The sequence below is a fragment of the Syngnathus floridae genome, chromosome 1, assembly GCF_059516105.1.
Source record: "Syngnathus floridae isolate MCC-2025c chromosome 1, RoL_Sflo_1.0, whole genome shotgun sequence".
NCBI lineage: Eukaryota > Metazoa > Chordata > Actinopteri > Syngnathiformes > Syngnathidae > Syngnathus > Syngnathus floridae.
Genome location: NC_142413.1, coordinates 20,262,808 through 20,289,165, shown reverse-complemented (window position 1 = coordinate 20,289,165; position 26,358 = coordinate 20,262,808). Strand labels below are relative to the sequence as shown.

The 26,358-nt window shown below is 40.4% G+C and overlaps 1 protein-coding gene across 6 annotated transcripts in view; it reads left to right on the top strand.

The window, feature by feature from the left end:
* Window positions 1–26,358, top strand: part of diaph2 (diaphanous-related formin 2) — a 307,464-nt gene that overhangs the window by 199,389 nt on the left and 81,717 nt on the right. For all 6 annotated transcript variants that reach the window (XM_088384971.1, XM_088384965.1, XM_088384980.1 and 3 more), the window contains one exon: window positions 11,207–11,331. In XM_088384971.1, coding sequence (XP_088241097.1) covers window positions 11,207–11,331 — 125 coding nt within the window. The remainder of the gene's footprint in view (window positions 1–11,206; window positions 11,332–26,358) is intronic.

Here is a 26,358-nt window from a genome sequence, read left to right as displayed (position 1 = left end):
GTTCAATGTGTTGAGTTTATTTGTTACACCTAACCTTACACTGTGCAATTAGAAGAGACGGCAGAGCCTGAAGTCATATGACTTGACTCTAGTCAGACTCGAGTTGCCATTTTTAGGACTTGCGAAAATACTTCACTTTGACTTAGTTTTCAAGAGACAGAACTTCAACTGACTTTTTTCATTCATTTCAACCTGGCAACATAATTAGTTTCACTTGTTGGTATGACACGGCTATCTCAACAGCAGCACCACTAAGAGCTGTGCCTAAGATTGAATTGAAATTAATGTACCATCTTGTCGATGGCATCAGCAAAAATAGCAAAACAAAATGCATGGTTTGCACCTCACCGAATGAAGACAGAATAACCGCAATGTCTAACTTCTTTTGGCACCACAAAACCCACAAAGACAGGTCCACTGACGTCCCAATTTAGCTTGCAATACAAATACCAATTTGGGAGTCAGTAAAAACATTTAAGTACAGCTAAGTAACATAACTAGGGCTAGAGTGGTTTGTGAAAACTGCCCAGAGTTTTTGTTTTGATTCTAACCTTAACCCGATTCAGTTTACATGTGGGTTCACCTGTACTTCCCTTTCCCCATTTAATAACAAGGGGAATCTAATTACTAGCAGTCAGTTGTGAGGAGAAAAAAAATGTTGAGACATCTTTTGAATCAAGATTATCATTGTGATGAAAGCTGGTAAAACGATTTGGTGAAACGAGAGTGTATCCTCAACCAAGAGTTGGAATTCCATACCCTCAAGAAGCATTGCAGCTAGTGGAAATGCAGGAGAACGGTCTCCACATCCACTTAACTAATTTCTGATAATAATTCTGCCTTGAGATATATGTTGCCAAAATATTAACGGTACTTTGAACGTAGAGATTATGTTTGTTTGTTTTTTTTTTTTTTGTTTTTTTTTGGGGGGGGGTTACATTGGAGAATAATAATAGGCCTATGATGCCAGAGACAGCCAAGCCTCGAGCTGTTGAATCTTACAATAGGCCTTTTGGCTGCAAGCAAAAAGCACCCCTTTCTAAATACTGCCTAAATTAAAGCAAAGGATAAGGCTCCTTTGGGCTACATGATTACCTGAACAAAAGATCTCATTGTTTGATTTGCCTTCTTTGTGTCCAAACAGTTTAATTAGCCTCCATTTGTGATTTTAGTTTTACCCTTCTTAACTCAACAATCGCTTTGTCTCATCACTACTTGAGTGAGCTCTTGACTGTGTGTGTGTGTGTGTGTGTGTGTGTGTGTGTGTGTGTGTGCGTGTGCACGTGTGCGTGTGTGTGTGTGCATGCGTGCGTGTGTGCATGCGTGTGTGCGTGCGTGTGTGCGTGTGAGTGCGCGTGTGTGTGCTTTTACCTCTGAAGGCATATGTATTTTTTAGGCACTCATATGTAGGTCGAGACCTAACAACAAGCAGAAGTAGAACAGGTACTGACTCAGCTCAACAAATGTGTTACCGTATTTTCCGCACTATTAGGCTCACTTAAAAACTTAAAATTTACTCAAAAAAACACAGTGCACCTTATAATGCAGAGAGCCTTATATATGGATCAATTGATTAATTTGTTGATCCATACTGTTTGTACATAGCACTCTGCCAAAATGTTTCAATACGTTGTACTACGACTACTAAATTACAAGGTCGCATCGCTTCCCAGCATTACGGCAACCTATAGGCTAGAATCCATCCCATTGCTTGATTGACATACAGGTAAGCCTATCACAGTGAACCGGCCCCCCTCACCGCAGCACATAACGCAAGCCCGTCACAAAGCTAAGAAGCTAATCAACGCATTACGTATCACCGAACGCACTCACTTCTTTCTTTTAAACTAAATAAAGTTTATGACCAGCAAAAATGAGTGGGGTTGGTGGACCAAGTAGGATGCCAAACCGAGTCACTTTAATCCCATCGCTTGATTGACACATGTGTAAGTCCATCGCGAGACAAGCACAGTGAATCGCCCGTCATCAAAGCTAATCAACGCATTACGCATCAACGCACGCACTCGCTTTTTTCTTTTAAATTTAAGAAAGTTTATGATCATAAAAAATGAGTGGGGTTGCTGGACCGAGTAAGAAGCCAAACCGTATCACTTTCATATAAAAAGAGAGTAGGAATTTACCTCATTGACTGGGTTGACATTCCCTTTAGCACAGCACCATCTAGTGGATGCATACCGCAACCCTAGTCAACCTCAGTTTGATCCAGTCGTACGACTTTATGTGCCTTTTAATCCGGTGCGCCCTATATATATGAAATAATTTCTAAAATAAAAAAATTCAATGAAGGTGCGCCTTATAATTCAGTGCACCTTATAGTGCAGAAAATACTGTACTTATTTTTAGAACCAGACGTTCAGTCTCACTCCATACTGACTGGACTACATAAAATGTTGTGGCACCTCAATTACTTCAAAAAACATTTCATCACCAATCCGTTTCACACAATCACTCAATCCTTAGCGGCCCTAATGATTCCAGGGCGGTTTTGTATTTGTTGTAACAAAAGAGATTCAGAGCTGCCCAACATGTGTAAAAATAATGAGTCGTAATTCCATCCCCATTAAAACTAAGACCAACTTGTTGGCAGGTGTAACATGAATATGTGAGTGGCAATTACACTGCCCCCCCCTCCCCCCAAAGAAATAGATTTTGGCTAGCACACATAACTTGCAATGATTTGCTGGTATCTGAAGGTGAATATGATACACTGTATTTACACCCACTGTTGAGTGGTCGCTAAGGCTGTACTGTAAGTCATCTGTCAGCATGACACTGATAGCCCCGTCACTTTGCCTCATTGAATACAGCAGGGGATAGATGATGGCATAACATACCTTTGCAACATTTAGATTGAAGACTCACCTTCGACTAAATAATTCAAAATGAATTCTGGCTTCTGCTGCCAAATGCCTTGTATCCCATTTTGCCTCTTCCACTCAGTGAGCCCATTGCATTGAACTGACCCCCCTCCCCCATGCACCACTTCTGAACCAATATAATTCATTTCATCAGCACAAACAAAAGAACCAGTGCGACGGACCAACTGAAAGATGTTTCTTCATCAGTTCTACTGCTGTACATAAAGCTTATCAAAGAACAATGGGATTTTTGCATTCTGGGAATGCATCATTTCCATCTAAGTCATGACAATAATCATAAATGGCCATCATGGGAGTGGGTATGATTTTCTGGGTTAACAGAGATTGATTTTGAAAATGCTTTGACGGATGGTGTGAATCAAAGACAGTGATGGTGGGATGACATTACTCACTGTTGAACTACTGGAATGTGGGGTTGCGAGATCGTATGGTGGGAGCTTGAGGTGTAGGATGGTCTCTCAGCACAAGAGTGTTGACTTAAGTATACTATAACCTTAGTTGTGTATTAACTCAAGATGTAGAAAAACTAGCTGACTGATGTGGCGTCAAGGAAAACAAGCTTCTTTAAGTGCACAATATATTGTTTGCTGCTATGCCCCAAAACAACCAGAAGAGATTGTGTGGAATTATAATTGCCACATATCATTTTTGTATCTTTGTCTACCTTTACTTATTGCGATGGCAAGGAATGTATTGGCAAATGTGTTTGATTTAGCTGAACTCAACCTTTTCACCTCTCGTGATAGATAAACAAAGAAATTATAAGACAATAATGCGGAGAGGAAAGTGCGTCAAAAGGTTCTGTTTGTCGTGCTCCTGCAGTCAAGCAGCAGCAATGTCTCTCATAGAGGGAGCTCTTGTGCCATGAATGGATCAGAGTGAGGGGCAAGTGAAGGGGAAAGCAGACAAACAAGACAATAAACACTCACGTGGGAGACGTGCGTACTGAGCAAGATGTGGTGATTATGAGTTCCTAAAAATAAGGATGACAAAACCATAGGATCAAAGCACCTATAGAATGCTTTAATTTCAGTAACCTTGACGTTGTCTTCGTTAAATACATCACTTTATCGCTGAGATTCCTTAGATGTCACTTGAATCAAACTAAGAGAATTGCTTGACCTCCACTACGGCAAATCCAGCCTTATTTGGAAATTGACCAAACATTAAACAAATGCTCGATATGGATCATTCAAGTTCATGCTGTCTTCGTGTATAAAATTCACATGCATGCACATTGCACTCAAATTTGACTACATCTGTGGGCTTGTGTTGAGTCTCTTAAGTATTGAGCACAATCAGATTCACCACTACCCGCCGTACCATCATCATTACCGTCATATATTTCACTGTAATGTTTATTCTCCAGTCAAGTAAATACATGATATATGGGCGTCAGACACTTCTGGAAGATGGCAAACACCCATCAAGGAAGCCCCTGTTGTCTTTACACTGCAGCCTTAAAATGCCTCAAAAGGGGATTATTCTTCCTAGCATATAGATTGATTACTGCAAATGCACTCTTCATTGAGAGACACAATTGTTGTGAATTAACCACAACCTGTTTTGGGTTTGTCGATTGAGTGAATCTGAATTGACTTGCATGTTTTGCGCGAGGTTTTACACCAAGTTTGATAAGACTGTAAAATTGCAGTCTAATAACAATTGAATATATTTTACCTATCTGCAACATGGCAAAACATTATTAATATACTGAAATATAAAATACATGTGTACCAGAAATCCCTTTTCCAAATTCTCACATTTTCCTTCTTTGTTCTTCATTCTAAAAAATGAAATATACTAGCTATCCCCAGTTTGTTGTCTTCACCATGTGGTCTTTCATCTTTTAGTCATTTCCTACATTGTCTTATCAAACATTATCATAATCTGTTATATAATTCATGTCATTGTCACCATGTATTGTCTTTGTCCACACCATTCAAATCCAAGTTGTCTTAATAAGAAACTCCATTGTTGTTTCATTGAGCCACCTGAGCAGGAATTGAAGATGATGTGGGAGTCAGACAGTAGGAGAGCCGAGCAGAGAGAAAAGCATAAACACAAGTCATTGTGCTCCCCTTTCAGCTAGAATCAAAGATGCTCCGTCTGCACGTGTAAAATTGATACTGTTGCCGTGACAAGGCAGCAAGGCAGCTCTATTGTTCCCTCTGATTACTTGGTATCATGTGACGTTCAAAACAGCAGACGTGAAGGTGGCAAATGAGGAGGTTTAAAGAGCAATGCCAACAAAAGACGATCGAGGCAACCTCCGAGCGCATACTTAGCATTAAAAACGATTTGGTTGTCATCACAAAGAGCAAATTTTACCATAGCAGGTCTAATTGTAAATAGAAAAATGCTAAAATACTCAACATCGTCACACACAATTAGGGAATAATACAACCACACAATGCTAGAACATAGACAGTGTCTCACTGGTTGGTTTTAACCTGGACACCAGCCACACAATGGTAAATAATCATAATTCCCCATCATTTGTCACTTGTCATTGTACTAATTGCATTGGAAATCCTTTTTACTTCTGCTCCAGTTCCTGTTTTAATTTGCATTTACCTTAATCCTTTATGTAGGAAGAAAACGTTCAAATAATGAGTATACCCCTCCCCACAGTGAAAACATAAGGCTCTAATGGCATATGGTAAGCTGCATTTATAACATAACAGGAGCATTTTAAATACATAAACAAATGAGCAGATGCAAAAACATTAGGTATAAAAATAGTATACATAAATAAATAGAATCATACATAATTACCCCAAAAATAAATATATAAAAAATAATTGTAAAATAATTTAAATTTGTTTGTCTTTATCAAAACAATTGTTTCAATTTTACATGAAAAAGGATGACCTCCATGTTTCATCAAGTAATTCAATTTTGACATGAGTATTGTCCTGGGCAGACTGTAGTAAGTTGTTTTAAAAAATACTGCTTGGATAAAAAAAAAAACATATGAGCAAAAATATCACTGTCCCCAAAAAAATTGAAAAAGAAAATATACACCTCAGAGCTTTACAATGAAGGTCATGTCTGTGAGACATTATTGGTTTTGGCAGCCACCGCAGCTCCAAGCCAGCGCCCGATCTCTGGAGGAACTACAAATGGAGTCAATTACAATATATTTGGATGTATGGGAAAGTTTAGACATTGACCTGGGGGTGATGATGACTATTCCCTGGGAAGTCTTTGCCCTCTACACGCAAGAAACCCACAACTTCATTGGCTGCTACATTACTTGTTCATGCACTTTCTAGAACATTCCACCTTGTAAGGACACATTTGTGAAGACCAAAAATGTGATTGGCACAATAAAGAACTGGTTGAGTGCAGGATTAAAATTATCCAATTAGCCCCTGACATTAAAGAAAACAAAGGTTAAACTACTACACTGTACTACATGGCCAAGTGCCTTAGAGCTGTTTTATTAGCAACTTATAGTGATGGGGCCGACTGTACACAATACAAAGGCTCTCACCTTTATAGAAAAGCATGAATGTGAAAACTATTTCTGTGGATGAAATACACTCAGCCTCTAACATCCATAAATAGCAGGGTCAGTTTAAGTAGAAGTCAAGTAAAGGTAGGGTGTTTGCTGCACATTGTAAAATCTAAGGAGACGAAGAACATAAATTTGAAACAATTGTTTTGATAAAGATAAACAAATGTAAATCATTTTACAATTATTTTTTATACATGCATTTTTGGGTACTTGCATCTGTTCAAGTCATATAACTTGGCTTGAACTGTTGCACAAATACACACGTGTGAACACTATATCATTCAATTGGATGTACTCCTTTTTCCTGATGTAAAAAAAATCTGTTTTCTTTGCTCCCATTGGGGCGACAGTTTACTGTCCCACGGTGTAGAACCTACAGATTAAAAAAGTCCATAGTTCCAAATGCCATCAGTTTTATGAATGCACGTGTGATGCTGTGTTGTGTATTTTAACTGCTGTTGCAAACAAATTGCCCCAAGGGAACAATAACGTAACCTTGAATCTTGAACTTAAAAGGGAAAGCAGCTTTTGTATGTACGCGTGTGGCTCGTCTTTCAAAACCTAAGAAGCTTTTTAGAAATGTGCTCTGCGGATCAATACAAGACATTGTCAGATCTAGCTGACAGCAGTCATTATTATAATTTTACTCATCTCCGAAATCTTCTTCTGCCTGAAAAGACAGCATATACATACATCACCTTACCACCCCCCCCCCCCACACACACACACACAGACTGCGTTCTTCCTCTGATCCCTTTGAAATGTGCATTCAGAAGATTCAGAAGAAGAACAGTGTAGCAATTTTTTGTCCCCAGAAAATAGCTGTGATATTTTAGTGGTAATTTTAGTTATGATATCTAAAAAGGATATGCACTACACTCTGCAAGATTAAACTGGCACCAAAGGCTACAATACGGTATTTCCCACAAAAAATACCTAACCTTAAAACTTTTTATTATTTATTATTATCATTATCATTCCCACAAAAAATACCTGACCATGAAAATTTATTATTATTATTTTTATTATTATTATTATTATTATTATTATTATTATTATTAATAATAATAATAAGAATCATGCAGTACCTTGGCCAAGTAATTGTCTCATCACTAGATTACGCACCTTGATACATACCTTTACATTAGCTGTTAAAGCAGTCCTTTGCGTCGGAGCACAAACATGAAATTGAGGTGAATTTGGAGCTGGCAATGTCTGGCTTTATGTTATGATGGTATCAAAGCATGAGTCGGGTCAGAATGGGCAGGAGGGTGAGTATGTGGAATGGAATCAGCAAAAGCCAGCAGTGTGAAGATTCACACTTTATACCTACCTGCTGTCTTGAAATAAAGACCTAAAATTGACACTCATGAAATTGTCTGAATACCTGACTCTGCCTCAATGACTACATTTACATGCAGTCAATAACCCTTTTGAACCCTGAATATTGACAGTACAGTCTTTTGATTTTTAAGGCTCATGTAAAGGCCTGCAAAAAAAAACCACAATTTGCCCATGTTTAGGTTTTTAAAAACTTGGATAAGACCCTTGGTTACCCCTTTTTCAACCCAAATATTGGGTTATGTAAACTCCCATCGGATTCCCTCCTTTGAAAGTGGATATTGATTTGTGTTCTGCTCATGCTCTTAGTCTATCCACAAGGACTCTTGGCCTTTGTAGTACAGGGAATACTTGAATGCCTGGAATCCTCACCGTAGTGAGGCTAACTTCAATAAAATAGTTTCTTTGTGGTTTTTGTCTCTACAGCAAAAAACAACAGTGTGTATATTGACACACATATGTGTGCGTGTAAGTCAGTTCGGCTGACGAGCAACCTGCTGGAAATAAAAAAAAAAGCAAAGGTAAACAATCATGGCAGAGATAACTGACATGGCATAAAAGCTACTTTTTAAAACCGTGGCTGCTTTATTGCTGTGGTGAGTGACATGAACATAATGTGTTTTAGTGAAGTAGAACCAACCGGAAATTATTTCTATTTGTGTCGCAACGTCCATGCATCGTCGTTTGAATTGAGTTCTTATGATGTGGGTGTAACTCTGTCATCTAAATGTTTCTGAAATTGAATTTCTGACCTTAACTCCACTTTAGAACATAGAGGAACACACAAGTCGGTTTGTTCCACATGTTTATGGTGTTTCATTTAGCAAACATTTATCAGATAGGCCACATGACCCACATGTTTGTTCAATTCGACAGCCCAACCCACAACAAACACTCATCCCGACAGCCCAGCACTACATAGTATTTTTTCACAGAGACATGGTATCAGAGTCCTGTTGACAATCTAAATCACTTGTTCATGTCTTGTGGCCATAACCATTTTTGTCTGCACGCCAAAAATTCAGTTTTATGTAATCTTGGGAATTTTAATACAGGCAATGCTAATAAAGTGAAAAAAATCATTGTCCTGCAAATTTTACGGTTTCTCCCTTCACCCGTTCGGCATGTTGCTTTCCATGTATCCTGTCCTGATAAGTACTGGTAGCTTTAAAATCTCAAGGTCGCTTTTTGGGAGTCCGGGAGGGGGTCCCATCAAGAACCTTTAATACAAGCACAATAATGTCTGGACTATAAACCACACCTGAATATAAGCCACACCAGCTAAAATTAGGAGGAAATCCTGTTTTGTTCATACATAAGCCGCACCGGACTGTAAGCCGCAGGTGTTTTAAAATAAATGTCGTAATTTCTATTACCTGTATTACAATAACAAGTACATTTACAATATCATAGAAATAATGAAAAATCCATAGTTAAGCCACACTGAACTATAAACCGCATGAGCCAAAGTTTGTGCAAAAAATAGCGGCTTATAGTACGAAAAATACGGTACATTCAGTATATTCTATGGCAACTATAGATAATAAAAAGAAGAAACTAGTTCCAAACAGTAGTTGATAAATAGACTATTAACAGTAGTGCAATCCTGTAGCGACAGTGTAATGAGAACACAACAGCTAAAGTACACCGTACTCTTTTCTACCAGCTAATATCGCCTCAGGTAATATGACAACATTCTGTAACTTCCATGTCACTGTATACTTGCAACCAGCAGCCAGCCACCTTGTCTAGTAACGCAGGCAACCTCATCCTTTTTCTTCCTCAAATTGCTACCGTGCCACTCAACCCATCACGGTGTTGCCATTACCATGTACTGTACATTACCACATGCCTGTGTGTTAAATGTATGTTCAAAAGAGCGTCCACTCGAGATACCGCCCGCGTTTGTGCTGAAAGCTGGGCTACTGGTGTGCATGTGAGCCACAATACTCTCATTCAATTTTATTGTGGGAAGATGAGAACAAGAGTGCATCCAAGCTGCGGAATTGATGTACAGCAGAACAAGGTTGACCCTTGTGTGACTGAGGCCATCGTGCTTGTCAGCCTGTCTTATTTCTCCTCTCCCACTTCAATTACAGTGGAGTGGGTGGGCTAACCTTGCAGATGCTCGGGGTTCGGCGAGGTTAAGTAACATACTAACTTATCGAGGAAGCCGCCATAACGGGGCTCAGTTATGCTGATAGGTTCCAATATACAGAAAACAACCGTGTTTTCATTGCAAAACACAAAGATTAGGTTGAAATAAAACATTTGAATGTATGGAAGTTATTAGAGATACAGTTGTGTGATTAGATAATTTATCTTCTTAATAACACAGTACAGATGGAAACATATGCAAACAAATACACCTCTGCCTTTGCTGAAATTGTGGTATTTATTCAGTCAACTGAAAGAGTTTCTGTCATTTATTGAAAGTAACTGATTCATTAGAGAGGTTGCCTGTAATAAAGCAAACCACATGGATTATCATTTTTCACAAATACATAATATACAGTATGTATACTTAGTTATATTGATGTTCGATGTTTTTGCCATCATTTAAACGTATAATAACATAATATTTTTCCTCCTCTGTATGTTGTGGTATTTACCAGAGCATAACATTTATCGTGACTGTATAAGGAGAGATGATTGTGGCTGCGTTGTTGTATATGTTTTGCTTGGGGGTTTTCTTGTGTTTTTCGTAAGGGGTGTTATGATCTTAGGCATTCATTTTTTTTATTTGGGTCACACATCACTACTGCATTAATGATGATGATTGTTAGTAGACTCAATTGCTATAATTATTAGTGTGTGTTTTACACCTACACCTGTGATGTCAAGTAAAAGGCAATTGTCAAAAGCAATTATGATTATCAAAATACAAATTGATTATGCTTTCTGTCAAACACAGTGTTCCAACAATGTGGACTACAGCATTGATTCAGGTGTACCAACAAGGCGTATGAAAATTATTTATAGCTCCAGCTCAATTTAATTTGATTTAGATTAAAGCAACAGTTTTAGTCTTTCTGTATGGCACCGTTTTCAAGTTACTAAATGTGGCTCCTTTTTCAACCCCTTCTCGGAAGTGTGTGCCAGAGTGTGTGTGTGTGCGTGTGTCGATGAGCCTAAGCCCTTTAACATCAACCTAACCACAGCTGTGCATTCATGCTCGTGTCCTATCTGATCCCTTAAGACCCGCTGTTTGAAGTGTCTCCTTGAAAAGGCGAATCTGAATACTGTGAAATCCGCAGCAGCGGCAAACAGTGATTACAGACTGATTAATGAGCCACACTACACACAAACGTGCATACGCTAATACTGTACATGGTGCTTGGCCTGAAATGGATAATGCAGGAGTCACAACATCATGTTTATTTCGACTTCCAGTTCTGGAAACGTTAATTTATGTATGATGTTTTAATGTTTCTCTCCACAGTCTCTGCTGAAATCCTCAAAAGCAGTCTGGCCACCATGGAGCGTCACATCGTGAGGCTGGAGAATGACATTGAAAACTTTCCCAAAAGTGACGACACGCAAGATAAGTTTGTGGAAAAAATGTCCATATCCTTTTTTTCCGTTGCCTTTGGAGTTTGTGTACAACTACGGCGTGTGGAATATGAGGTTACGCTATGCATTGGCACGGCGAAGGCATGCTGTGTTTGCGTCCTCGCCGGTAAGCACTTAAAGTCACTTGGTGTGATAGGTGGCACCCGGGGGACAGTAAGAGAATGAATGTGGCTGCCTTGCTGTGAGATGTTGATCGGATCGCCCTCCTCACTTGTTCCCTGGTTCCCTCGAGTGAAATCATGCCCGCGGCTATTTTTACTGCAGTCTGCCACGTCTGGCTGTCCCCCCGGGGACTCTTTAATGGTGGCTCCAGACCCTCACACAAACTTATCTATCGCCTCTCACTGATTTCATCTTCTGACCCGGCTGCGGCTGCATGACTGGCTTCTCTCATGGTATTTGTCCTCTTTCAATATGTCCACCACAATAGAATTAGCCTTGGCTTCAATAAGCTGAAGTTTCTGTTTTGGGTCATTGAAAATGCAGTGCTTCATTGGGCTGACATTCATGCAGTGAGCTTAGAATGTGTGAATTTGAGGTGCCTGTCTCCATGTTCTCTGTGATTGACTAGTGATCAATCGAGGGTGTCAAGTGGGAAAAGATGTCAGCTCACTTTGGAAATAAGAGGGAGGAAATTGAAAAGTGGGTGATGAATGAATATATGGAGTGTATGGGGATCATCATATACATAGGTGTGTGTGCATGTGTGTGTGTGTGTGTGTGTGTGTGTGTGTGTGTGTGTGTGTGTGTGTGTGCATGTGTATGTTAGTGTGAGTGCGTGTGTGCATGCGTGCGTGTGTGTGTGTAATTAAAAGCACTAAGAAAATGAGCTGCCTCCTCCCTGGTGGCGCTCTGGGAGGGGTGCGTCAGGCAGGAAGGAAAGCTTCCCTGCACCCTTGATGTTGGTATTGATTGTGTAGCTCTCCTTGGAGAACCGAAGGTTTGATTGAGAGGAACCCGAGAAGTGTAGATGTACTGCAGCTCGGCTGTCCCTCACTGTCTGGAGTTCCTCCCCGGAGAGTAATGGCGAGAGGTTGTCTGGTCGCGACCTAAAAGAGTCCATCCACTTCCCAACCTTCGGTGGCTGACTTTTTCTGTGATTGCCAGAAAGAAAAGACATTTTCCTTTCAAATGTTGGCCAAATTACCAATAGTTTATCTTCAGAGGTATTGGATTATAATTTAATTGCGGCCCTTATTGTGGCTTTTGATTGCAATCCTGACAAATTGCCATGCAAGACAGGAGTCAACAGATGAAAGTGCATGCCTGTTCTCTCACATACCTCCCCGGAGTGCGTCATTTACATATTATCTATCACCTGTGTGTAATAACAACATAAAAGCATGCATGCAATTATCACTTGTGCTGTAACTAATCTGCGTTTTCTTTTGGCTGAATGTTTGTTTCATTTTGCATTTCTTGCCGTGTCTTTTATGCTACTGGGGGAAAACAAGTTTATTCTCCCATCTAATTAGTCAGTATGGTAGCATTTCTGTTGAAACTGTCACGTAAAACAATAACTTGCTTCAGTCTGTTGGGGAATGATGTGGCGGAGATTGTTTCCACTGATCTAACAAAGCAATCTTGTGAGGTTTTGTTAAGGGTAACGTGAAGACATTTGTGTTCACACAGAAGTACACATTCAAAGTCAAGGATTTTGCAATACTGAGGCATTGTGGGAAAGAAAATGGCACACGGTAATTCATTCTCATGCCTACCTACAATGTTACAGTCCAATTTCAAAAGATGTCATCCAATATCCAATTGTGTGTGTCTGTTTGAAGTTAACTTTAACCTACCAAACCAGAACATAAGAGTTATCTATGTATCCTGTTGCAATATAAAAAAGGGTAAAGAGTGGACAAAAATGGATCAAACTGAGATCAGTGGAAGCACTTCATTTGGCTTTAGTGATACATTTTTCTCTTTCCATTACTGTAATGTATGCAAATGACTGAATGGGCTGTTTATTCAGCAGTTTAGTGATTTCGATCAACGAGAAAAAAAGGGAGCCCACAAAGGCTGTGGAGTTGAGGCACGAGTCCCTGGAGAGTCCTATTTCACCGGGGAGGCTGCAATGCCGAGGAGCAATGGCGGCTAAGAAGAGGACTCTCTCGACTAGAATATTGATGCTAGTTGTCGTGGCTCCATAGGCATGATGATGAGAGGGCCAACCGAGCCTTGATACATTCAAGGACATGTCTGATATGTCTTCAACAGCGAGACTGAATGCGCTCAATCGGCCTCCCACTATTCTGTTTAACATCTTATTTCCCTCAAGGACAGAGTAACAGCACACCATTCACACCAGTCACCACATATCGGGTGGCAAAGAGCTGTCTTCAGGGGCCCGTTTTATGAATATTGTGTTATACTGGGTTCAGAAAAGGGACTCTGAACTATGGAACTAAACTGTTTATGGTAGCTATGCTTCATGTCATGGACACACACAGTGCACATTGAACTGGACATAAGAATTTGGAATTTACGAATGCTTCGGAACTTTAATATCTCTTCATGCCAGGATTCCCAGAATCAATTCTTTCCCCATTCAGTCTTATTTGCTTTTAGATGAAATAAGCATTAGGAAGAACACATTTCAATTAGAGTAACACTTTTATGACATGCGATACCCATTCATGCTGGTGTTGATATTTTATTTTCTGGTACACACTACAACTTGCATCTTCAATTAGCTCTGAATCAGGCTCATTTAAAGTTGGACATATTCTCAGTGGATGGCCTTGCTTTTCCTTTGGCTTTTGATTGCTTATTCCTCAAAATTGGACTAGCCTCAAACAAAGAACAACTAACTAAAAGGTTAAACCAATTTTTCAGACTCGCATTTGAAGCAATATGGCTAAAGTGTCACCATTTTTATTAAAGGTAAGGTAGAATATACGTTTTTCTTGTAGAGCAAATGTTCTGCTTTGTGTCACAGTCACTATTCGCTTGTCTGCCGTGCAATCTACTCAGAGCCACAGAAGGATCGCCGCACCCTCTGGCCACATGAGTGTATTCTGAGTTCACCAATGAGTGTCTTGTTTGGCTCTTGACATTGGGCCATATGTGACAGCTCCATTAGCCACTAATGGAAGCCTGACGATAGACCCCATAGCCTGTAGCACCCATGGGCTTGCGGGGAGTGTGGCGCTCGAGCTTAGTTAGTCCACAAGGGTTTGAGCCTGACGGTCACCCTTTGTTGGCAAGTCAACAACTGATCAAGCCTCCCCACATTATTTCAGTCCCGGGGGTTCTTTAGGGATCTGCATGCACCCCTGTAGGCCATTATGCGTCACCCTCTGTAGTGTATGTGGTCAATACAAGGCATTAAGAAATAATGTTGTTGTTTTTTTCTGTACAGTGATGACACTTCCAGTGTCGCATGCAATCTCCTCAATGATGATGGATCAGAACCTACAGAAAGTCAAAACAGTTCATCTTAAGATGCTCAGTGAACTGAAGTCTCTCGGTGTATTTTCTACGGACTTTTTCGGTTGGCCTCCAAATTCTACTACTTTTTTTGCTGGCTTTGATTTTGGATATCCCACCGCATAGTGTATTTTGATGGTAGAGCACAGCAGATGACTGTAACGTTCATCACGTAACCATAAATGAATACACTCCTAGACAGCTTGGTCTCTGCAGGCCAAGGCCTCTGATGATTATTTATGCTCCAGTCGGAGACCAAAAGGACCAAGTGGCAGAAGAACCAATGTGCACCTCATTACTTCCCCAAAGGGCCTGGGCTTAGTGTGATGGTAATAGACAGAAGCCCAGCCACCCTCATTTGTCACAGGCTCCTGGGTTTGATGCAAAGCCCCCCTCGAGCACTTGTTGCTTAAGTCTAATCCTGCAGTAGACCAGGCGAGTCGCTCTGCTCAGTCGTCCCCACTCTCCGCCGTCATGGCTCATGATTTTGCTCTCATTTGATGTTTAAATGAAATCCCTGACTTAGTTGAATGGCAGGCCCATTGTTGGCACATTATTCCCTCCGAAGGCAAGTGAGAGAAGAATGTAACTGGAGTTATTTGTCTAGTAAATACGAGCCATTGAGGATTTTGACAGTCTTGGGTGGTGCACGAGAATGGTTTAAAGAGTGAATGACACTCGCATGTAAGATGTATCTCAATAGCCATTCATATTGTTTCCAAAGATACTAGCACATTTGTTCAAATTCAGTTTTGTTTTGGTAGAAAGGTACCTTAAGAAGCAGAAAATGATAGCCCTCATTTAAGATAGAAAACCACAATTGCTTCAGTGACACTAGGCCCTAAGGGAAACTAACAAAGCAGTAATTGTTTTCTAACGTTGCTCTTTTCATGAAGAAAATAGAAATATCAGAGGCAGTATTCAAATGATTTATTTGAAGAGCCAGGATTGTTCTTCCCTAAATAAGATGAAGGGTGTTTGACCTTCAAATTTCAGGTCCAGGCCAAATAATGTAGAGTAACGTCAATTAAACCATTACAGGGCATTTCAGTGCTGTGCACGGACAATTTGAATTGCAGATAAAAGAAGGTTATCCAAAGATGGGGTTCAAGCTATGGTCTCGGATTTTAGCATGTGCGTATGGAATGAACGGTGGTTGACTATAGTCTGTTTTTTTGTGGCTCTAAATTTCCTTAACAGGTTCTCTCCATTGACTAGCCGCAGGGACGGCTGGGTCTCTGTAACTACGGTCCTCCCTCCTCCATCCAGCTCTATCACGCCAATGATAAAACCATCTTATCGACTGCTTTTGCACGCTTGGAAGCAATTAAGCGCTTCATTATGCAGATTAAGTCTACTAATTGCCTCACGTTTGCTAATTGATTACAAGATACTGCTATAAGCACGACACATGAGTCGCCTTATTCGAAAGGAGCATCTTAAAGCGTGCCATTTATGAAAAGATTAATGACAACAAATGACACAGTGAGCTGTTTCGCCAGCGAGTCACTTTGCACTCAACTTGGCAAATTTTCCAGTGCAAGATAGAAAAGATGGAGCGAGGTTGCTAATTAAAATGAATGTGTGGCAGTCCGAAAGACTAACAGTTACAAACAGCAATCAGATTGTAGTCAACAGAGGAATCTCCATTAATTGGCAAAATGAAAATCATCAATCACCCATGGGGGGGTGCAGCACAGACTGTATCTTGTCAGACTCACTCAGTGTGGGGGCTGCAGCATGATGTGCTTTTTCAATGTGAATCCCAATCACATTGGAAAAGAACATTTGTTTTCTTCTCTCTTTCCCTACACAACTTTGTTTTCCACCACATGAGCTTTCAGTTTGACAGTCTTTGTTTTTTTTTTTTCGGGGATATTTTTTCCCCTCATTGTCACTATTTTCAGACTAAGGATTGGTTGGCATTCTGTGCCAGTCAAGGCTAGGATGCAATTGTCAGAAATCATTGTTGAGTTTGAAGCCTTCCCAGGACATTGTGTGTTGACGACATGTGCCGAAAGGCTTGTTATTCCATAAGGCTGCTTTTCTTTCAAGCAAAAGCACTGGCACTGCACACCTTGTTGATGTTGTTGTATTAATAAAACATGTCTCCCGTTGATTCAAATACTGACAGAGATCTTTGCAGTCTTAAGTGGGAGAATTTTGCTCTTTGTTCTGAAACAGTCAAATGACACGACGTGAACGAAAGGTATTGTAGAGCTTGTGATTTGAGTCAAACGTTGGGATTCTCATAACAACTCAGTCTCTAAAGTTTACATCATCTAAACCAGTCATTGGTCACTGTATCAGGCTTGCAAACATGCTGTTTATATTAAGATAGCAATTGTCCGGTTTCAGTTACTGTACTGTACTTTGATATCATCATTGTATAACCTTGGGAAGTGCTGGATTCCAAGATACCGGCCTTTTATCGGAATGGCTAATAGATTGATTTTTTTTTTCTGTTGGCAGTCATCCCCCAAATAAGTGTATGGATGTATTTTGTTACTAGGAGAAATTATTTTTGTTTTGATGGTAACATTGTTAATTACCTGAATGTTGTCAGTTGCTTAAATGTTGTACAGAGGCTGAGATCAACCAGAGTCAAATTCTCTATTTGGCATGCACAAACCTGGTCAATAAAGCTGATTCTGATGAGCTGAGCGACAGTATTTAGTGAAGAAGATTGACATCCACAGAGATAAAGAAAGTGGTTATTAGAATAATTGTCAAAGAATATTGTGAAACTGCTTTTTCGTGTTTTCAATTTGAAAACCACGGCACACGAAATCCACGTGGGTGGAGCTGACCTCATACAGTGGAAACACACACGTATCTCTAAGCCATGTTCTTGTGGTGCAAAGAGGGTGATGTGCTAGACACATCTCTTACCTGAACCAGCAGCCGACCTTGAATTGACTTTCTGTGATGAAGATTTATGCTTGATCCCTGAGCTTTTTGTCTTGATGCCTTGTAGAATTCCATCCCCGTCTAAGAACACTGTTTGAAAGTACAGAGACTATAGATCTCCTTCTCTGATGAACTCCTTTTCTTTTTACCACCCACAATTCTGGGCCATGACTTTCAAGGGCACCTGTGTTCTTGGTTAGAAGTCATAAAAAATATTGTGAGATGGATGGACAGACGGACAGATTTTTTTTTACCTCTTCCCTCTGAACACTAACAACCCCACCCACGTACACGTACCATTCCACGGCACTCTTTGTAGTTGAGGTCTGAAATGTCCCAGTTTTCTGGAGGAGTCTATCAACATCCTTTTCAGTTTGTAGTCATTAAGACACATGATCTTGACAATAGGGAGAAGAAGAAGAAAAAAAAACTACACCAGCGTAGCGGAGGTGTGCCTGGTGGGAAAATGGCTTCGTCATTGTGTTTAGGGTTATTTAGGAGACAGCATTGTACAAACGTGTATACATCAAATGGCTGGCAGGCAGTACAGAACAAGGCATTTTTTCACAGAAGTGATTAAAATGATTGAGGACAGGGGTAAAGTCATTCATCTTTCAGCAAGGTGACGCGGGACATTCCGTATGGTGGACTTTTGTCGCCTCCGTACATGTAAGCATCTGTGTGTGTGTGTGTGTGTGTGTGTGTGTGTGTGTGTGTGTGTGTGTGTGTGTGTGTGTGTGTGTGTGTGTGTGTGTGTGTGTGTGTGTGTGTGTGTGTGTGTGTGTGTGTGTGTCAAATGTAGAACGTGAAGTGGTGAAAAAGGAATAGCACAGAGGCATGTAGCCACCGGGTCGCATGTTCTTTTTTTTTTTAACTATCTAAACAGACAAGCAAATGTTTATTATCCACTCCATGTTTTCATTTGACCTTCAGGACAATTACGAACTCGTGTGTGATGTTTGTTTTGCTCTTTTTTTTTTTTTTCAACACCGTGCTTTGAGTGGATGTAGAGCTACGGGTGGGACAAACATTCTGTCACATTCTAACGATACACAAGTGTAAAACAATGGTGTTGTGGCTATCCAAGTATGCACACAGAGAATTTCAACTTTTTCATATGATGTGAAGCACAGTCTTCTAAAGATTGAGGTCATGTCCACAAAGATGTTGCCTATTTTTAAAGTTATGTTTCCCAATGCTTTTTTAGGTCTTGTATCCTCACATAACTTTGATTTTTGGTCACAGAAGACTGACCATTGGGAAAGCTAGCCAGGTCCAATGCTTTCTCAAACTCCGTAAAGTGTAAAAAGGTTAAAAAAAAAGAAGAAAAGAAAATAACCACGTTTTTCCTAATATGACACATGCAGGAAACTGTTATTGTGTGCAACAGTTTCCTGCCTTCATTGCTGCTGATTACTTTAATCATCCATTCGTCTTTGTTCTGTATTAGTTGTCCTCATTAGCGTCGTGGTGGTAAGTGGTAAGCTACAACACACAGCATAGTGACCGGAGGGTTAGCATGTCTGCCTCACAGTTCTAGGGTTCTGGGTTTTAATCTCATAAGTGTTGAGGTTTTATGTTCTCTTCATCTTTGTGTGCGTTTTCTCCTCCCACATTCCAAAAATATACATGCAAGGTTCATTGAAGACTTGTCCAGGTGTAAATGTGAGCGTGACTGGTTGTCTATATGTACCCACCCACAACCCTACCTCTCGCCCAAAATCAGCTGGTATAGACTCTACATCTCTCATGACCCTATTGAGGACAATCACTATAGAAAATTGGTGGGTATTATTTCATACCTTAAAATTGTGATGTCAACGGCATTGGAATAGCTTAATTCAGTGGCCTTATTGGCAAAACATAACAACTCATAGACTTGAACTGGTTACCAGAGGCCAATTAGCATCGGTTGCCTTGTGAAAGTATCTATTTGAAGGGTGTAGCTTCATGCCCCCCCCCCCCCCCCCCATCATTCTCTCACCCTCTTTCTATCGGCTCGCCTTCCCATCAAGTGCTCTAATCTCCCGAATGCCATCCAGCCTCCCTGTTCATCCCCCTGCCTTCAGGATTGGTTTCACACAGTGATCCCCTCACTGACCAGACAGGCGACTGAACAATTAACCTCCAAGGCTGACCCGAAATATCTCAGACCTTCTCACTTGGCCGTTCTTATTGGTCTCTAATAGATTTCCAACAGGAGAAGAAAAAAAAGCAGATTGAATTTCACCTGGCCAGCCCTTAGGCTCTTTGCAGAAACACTGTTTGGCTTGTTGGTATTCTCCCCTCGCTAAAGAGCAATACAATTGTGACGGCTCTACCGGATGTAGAACGGGCTAGGCTGGTGAGTGCCAATGTGTTAATAATAGCAGTAGACACTGTGGCATTGGACCGATTGTTCTGCAGATTGCTTCTACATCTCCATCCTGGTAAAACCTTCTACTTCAGTTATCTTGCTAATAGAACAAAAGCACTCTGATGGAACCAATTTGACTTGAAACTGTATTCCTCGTTAGATTGATTAGTCCCTGTGGTATTTATTGTCACTTTAGCCTCCAATGCGGCATTTATCCAATTCTATCCATTCAAGCATTTTTCACTCACACCAATTCATTTATCAATGCCAGGATGCTTTTTGCTGCCTACATATTATGCTAATGTGTAGGAGTGTGCTTTGATTGTATTGATAGTTGAACACGTGCATATTGTAGCCACTAAGGTAATGAATGACTCAAAACTCACCCAGTCCAACATATCCACTAATAGATCTCCGGGGAGGTATCATAATCCCTTAACAATATCTTCTTATCATATTACAAGTGAACTATGTGCAAAATAGGAGTTCACCATCCGCAAATGAATACTAAGCCTCATACTGAGCTTTAAGCTTATTAGGCTTCATGGCAAACACAACGGCTTCAAGTATTGTCTGCGATGCAAGGCTGATGAGGGCTGATCATGCGCTCTGATACTAGTTTGTTCCCAAACCCTGCGCAAAACAATGGATGATCTGCTTTTATTTTCCCCCAGGCACTAATTGCAATCACGGACAGGGATTACACACTGTGCCATGACGGTAAATACACTTTGTAATCTTTTGCTTCAAGTGCTTTTGTCATCACAAGAGGGAGCTTGTCGGGGGCCAATTGAATGTCTGACGTCTTTTCTCGGCGTAGATTCGAGATTAGTGGTAATGCTCATCATGTCCATGAAGGTGATACACTTTGCAAAAGATGAGCCGCCCTTATCTCTTTCGTATTGCTGGTCGTCCCTCACCCATCTATTACTGTGATTCCTTGTCGCTCTCTCATCTTGGCTGTCCAGGCGCTTATCTCCATCCTGTTCCCTCACAATGACGAAGGCCTAAAGACACTCGGTAACTTTTCCTCAGGATTCCAAAGGATGGCGATATTACGAGTGAGAATATTAACACATGGTCCGTTGTTTTTGGATTAACAGCCCCTTTATTGTCTTATCATAACAAGTCCATCCATGAGCTAAAAAGACATGTATTGTTTTATATTCAATAGAGTGTGGTAGTGCATGTCAATTGAATAGACTATTAATTTTGGACAACACACAACTTAATGAGGTGGTGATATCTTACATTAAGAATCACATCAGCTCCTTTCAGGTGCTCTACCAAATTTGCAGACTTTAAACAATAACCCAGAGAGTGTTTTTTAAGGCTTTACAAACATGGATCAATGAGTTTGATCCATGTTTGCTTCACTCTGCTAATAATTAGTGCACCATCACACTTCCAATAGATGTCTACATTTGTATTTTAATGGCCAATATAGTTCATTTTCCAGTTCAGTACCACCGTCCACTCGCAACCGCAAGGCTAACCTGGATGGACTTAAGTTAAGAATAATAATGCATATTCACCAATCGGCACCATTTTCATCTCCAAAGAGTGGCCCAGCTTATTTGGAGACGCCACTCAAGCAAGCTGCAATGTAATGCAGAGTAGAGAAACAAACTGCCAAATGCATAATTACATAGGTGGAGGAGGAAAAAGTCATAGATCCTTGCACATTTATTGCTGTGACTAAGGTGAAATCAGTAGATGCATTTTAGCAAGAATGTTGCTCATTGGAAATTAGTAGATGCATTTTAGCTAGAATGTTGTTCACTGGTCAAGTCACACTGTTGAGATGGTGTTTTGCCATTTACACAAAGCCATTCAGACACTTTGGCATGACATCCGTACATCATCAACCCAACAACAAATAACAATGATTTTCCCAGAATGTCATGTTTCTGTCTGCAATTTTAAATAATATAGAGTTGCTTAAACACACACACACACGCATACTCACACCAACCTAACCCTAACCCTATACACACACTGACAGTACTGCTATATCTTCTTCATGAGAGAAAACAGGGTGTGGTGGATAAGAGCCGTGGACATCTGGCATCTGGGGTTGCTCTAATTTACGGGTTTGTCTGTGGTTTCCCTCCTTGTGTGCAACGGGAAGGAGGCTGTAACAAGGTGCCGCTCCACAGGAGGGAAGTTGTGTTTAGTGGTGGCATTGATTTTATAAAAGGTTGCTCAGTGGGTAGGCCAGGTAGGCCTGTCAGCCTTAGCTAGCGCTAAGTGAAGCTAAGCGCCTCGGTACTTTTCCAAGAATCTTCTTTAGGTTTTGTGTTTTATTTTGTTGCGCTATGTATGGATTTGCATCAAGGCTTTTATGGGGGCATCAAATGACGTTATTATTTGATTTAGTTTTGAGATGTTAGCACCACTTGACAGTAGCTTAAGCACCATGCAGAGATGAAAGCTAAGAAAAGGAAGCAGTGGCACTGAAAGACAACTAGATTGACAGTTTTGCTTGCTTCTTTTGACAAATGGTTACAGTTATAACAAATGACGCATGCCACAAATGTGGAACAAAGGTCAATAATAGTAGGAGTGAAGAAGCGATTGAGAGAGCGTCACTGAAACCCAACACGCACGGGAGTCAGCGATAGAGCACCGGCATTCCTGACAATTTAGCAAGACTTCATACAAACACTATAATAGACTCACCACCATTCACCCGTCTAAGACCTAAATTATAAATATGTGAGATCAATACTAACAGTAAGAGGAAGACACTGCTCAGAGCGATAGACCTTTTGAGGATTGTAAAGGAGATGCGTTAGCCAGTCGGTTAACACGAACAAATCCTAATCTTGTTTGTTAAAGTGTTGGAGTAAGCAAACTGACACATTTTTTTGCCGGAGCAAGCCTCGTTTCACCTATTTGAGAATTTGGCAGACCACTCTGCACCAGGGTGGGTGTCCTGGTGTACTGAGGGTTGATATGTGCCTGGCTCGCTGCACCTGGGAATTTTGTGGCTGAAAGTAGACTAAACTGGACATGCTGAAGCCATGTCTAACTGTCGTTACAGGTCATGTAATACGATTTTGGTGAATTTGATCGTTGCACATGCAAACAGATCCTCTGTGGACCTGTGTGGGGAATGTCGTAAAATTTTTCTTATGACCATAGGTTGGAATTGGTTGGAATATTATTAATACGTTTATTTAATTATTAAATTGACCCTCCTAGCTGTGGCACAGCTATGTGAGAAATCGGTATGTCATAAACAGTTCCTTACAAACACTCTATGCACTTCAGTCTTCTTCATAGACTCCAGCAAATCAGTTTCCTGTTCCACCATGTCAAGGACTGCTTCTGTTGTGGCAATTTCAAAGGGAATGAGAAGATACTTTAATTGGCTGGCTGTGTTCACACCCACAATGGCGCAAAATGCCGATATTTAATTGCACCAAGTTGCGTGCATCTGTAAAAATACAAACACACAGTTTAATGCATCCTTGTGCAGATTTAGAGTGCACTTCACACTAGACTTGGAATGGACACAGAAAGAGAGCCCTCCTATCCAGAGGTGTAGAGTATCTTATCTAAGGCCTCATTGCTCTTCATTCGAGTGTAGTTTGACGTTAAGGGAGGGGCACTTACTGTGGGCTGTCATGGGGCTTTCTTCGCGATGGTAGCTCAATCATTTCCAAGTATAATATCTGTATTTACATATGTATTAGTTGGGAGTGTGTGTGTCAGCATGAAGACAGCTGCCAAGCATGCACATCTTTCCACATCGCAATTGGCAGTATTCTGTCACTCATTAGGCGCTCATCACTGGCAAAACCCACTTTTTGCGAGTATACTTCTCACTTTTATCCCAGACTGCTGATTTTGTGACAGCGCCCTCTGTCCATCTGCTGGGACACACCACTAAACAAAATTAAAAAAAAAAAAAAAGAAGGGAAAGGCAAATCCCAGGGTGATCACTTTATCTCACTCCTGATTGCCAGATAATTATCAGTTAATTATTTAGCGCCTTAAATTAATTGGCTAAAAATAGCCTCCGTGCCTGCGTGTTGCCAACGGAGACGGCTCCAATATTCCTTTCCCCACTCGTCTCCGCCTCTTGTGCTTAATCTTTGTCAGGCGCCGACATCAATGTAATCTAATAAAGGAGAGGAGGTTATCCCCTCTGTACATTAAGTCTAATTACTTAGCCATCATCACTTATTGTTTGAATTTCCCCATGACGTGAATTCTCTCTTTCTGCCAATTATGAGCGCAAAGTGCATGTCCAGTCCATCGTTCACTGAGCTCCACGGATATAAAAGAACATCAGCTTTTAACTGAGTCTGCACTTTTTTTATTTACACTTAATAGGCCAAAGTCTGTTTAGAAATGCCCACCAGCTCATTTCACAGGCTACTGTGTCTATTGATAATTTTATCAATGTTGTGTTACAACACTTAAAAAGTGTGTTGCATCTCATCTTAACTTCTCAGTTTACTCTTAGGACACTTCATTAAGCTGGAACAAAAAATGTCCTGCAAGTGGTCTCATAATGGGATCCATTAGCTTCAGGAATCGAAACGTATCATCTACTTTTTGTTTTTTTTTACTCCGCCCATGCACACGCATGCACACCCACTCACCCGCACACACAAGAGCAAGGGACAAATAGGCTAACCTGCCCAATGAGTTTATGCTGCAGTAATGATAAGACTATTGAATGGCGCCGCACAGCTGGGCCACCGGTCCTACTCCGGAATGTGATCAATAGACTTCCTATATGCTCTGTGTCCGTCTCACTTTAGTTTGCCATCTTTCTTCTATGACCACTTCCGCGGCTCTGTGAAGAGAAAACATTGGCCGGCAATGATTATGAAGAAAATTGGATCACAATGTCTATGGACTTTAAACCCAGTGAAAAGCACTCAATAAAAGACTTGGAAACTGAAATTGTCAACCCTCGATATTCGATTTGGCACACTAAATAGCTTCCGTTGTGCTGTTGTTATCACAAGTTTCAGTTTGATAACCCCCCCCAAAAAACACCTTGCATAAATGCTGGACAAGAAGATTTTATAAAATACTTTATATACAAATGTTTTGTCCAGATTGTTGTGTTGTTTTTGATTTTGTTCTTATTACAGGATCTATTTTGAAGTCATTAAAATGCGGACCATATGTAATTTTTGTAGTTGTGGTAGTATTAGTTGTAGCATTAGTAATCGTAGTTGTTTTGGTATTTTGATTATCAATATTGTTACTTACTGTAACAGTAATAGTGTTATTTATTGTCATTGCATAGTTTTTGATTATTATTATTCATTTCAAAGCCCATTTTTCATAATTATTATTATTATTCACATTGTAGTGATAGATCGTGGACACAAAGACGCATGAAAGAAGAAGCAAAAGAAAGTAAAAGTGATGTTAGATAAAAATGATATTATAGACCAATAAGGTAGGTGATCTGATGTTGCTATGGCAACAATTGAGCCCCCATGATTCTTATTACCAAGTGTTGTACCATCCAATATATTTGTTATTATGTGCTTGTTATTTTAAGGTCAGCCAACTGCGTTTTCTCGATTTAAGTTAATCATAATGATCACATGAAATATCTACATATGGTTTCATTTCGAAGAAGAGGGGTCTTTAGTGTTGTGTGATACGACCAATCAATAACATTGTGTCTTTTGTGAATAGCACGTAAATCCCTCTACCCTTTAAGTGGTGTGATGTTATTTACGAGATTAGCCGGCATACATATTAAATGACACGCATGGCACGCGAGTGCTTGTCACTTTGAAGGGTTCACGCTTGACGTGTATGGCGGGGATTGATGTTTACTGATTAAATCAGCGGCAGTGAGAGACTTGACCTTTTTAAGATTTTACAAGTCTAAGTGTTGTATTGGCACCGTCATGTATGTGCTGGTTTGTGGAAATGACGCGGGAAGGCACAGGCCAGGGGCGCCAATGCGTGAGATGAACTAAAACAAGCATGAAAGCTTATCATTTTATAGTGAATGTGTGTGGGTGTGTGTCAAGTGTATAGTGAACACTCACATTTTCTCCATACTAAATACTCAACAGGTCAGTCCAGAGGCTCTAATCCCCTCATATCTAATTGATATGCTCTCTCTTTTTTATCACATGTAGTCATTATTGAATTGTTCCAACGGTGGCTGGGTGGTGTAGTGAGGAGTTTTGAATGTTAAAGCAAAAGCGACTCTCCTCTCAATAGGAATAAATATTTCAGGCAGCGGAATACATTGGCAAGCAGGCGGTGAAATTGGCTCCATGTATTGTGGTTGGAGAAAGAAAGAAACGATAATAGTAAAATTATAGCCC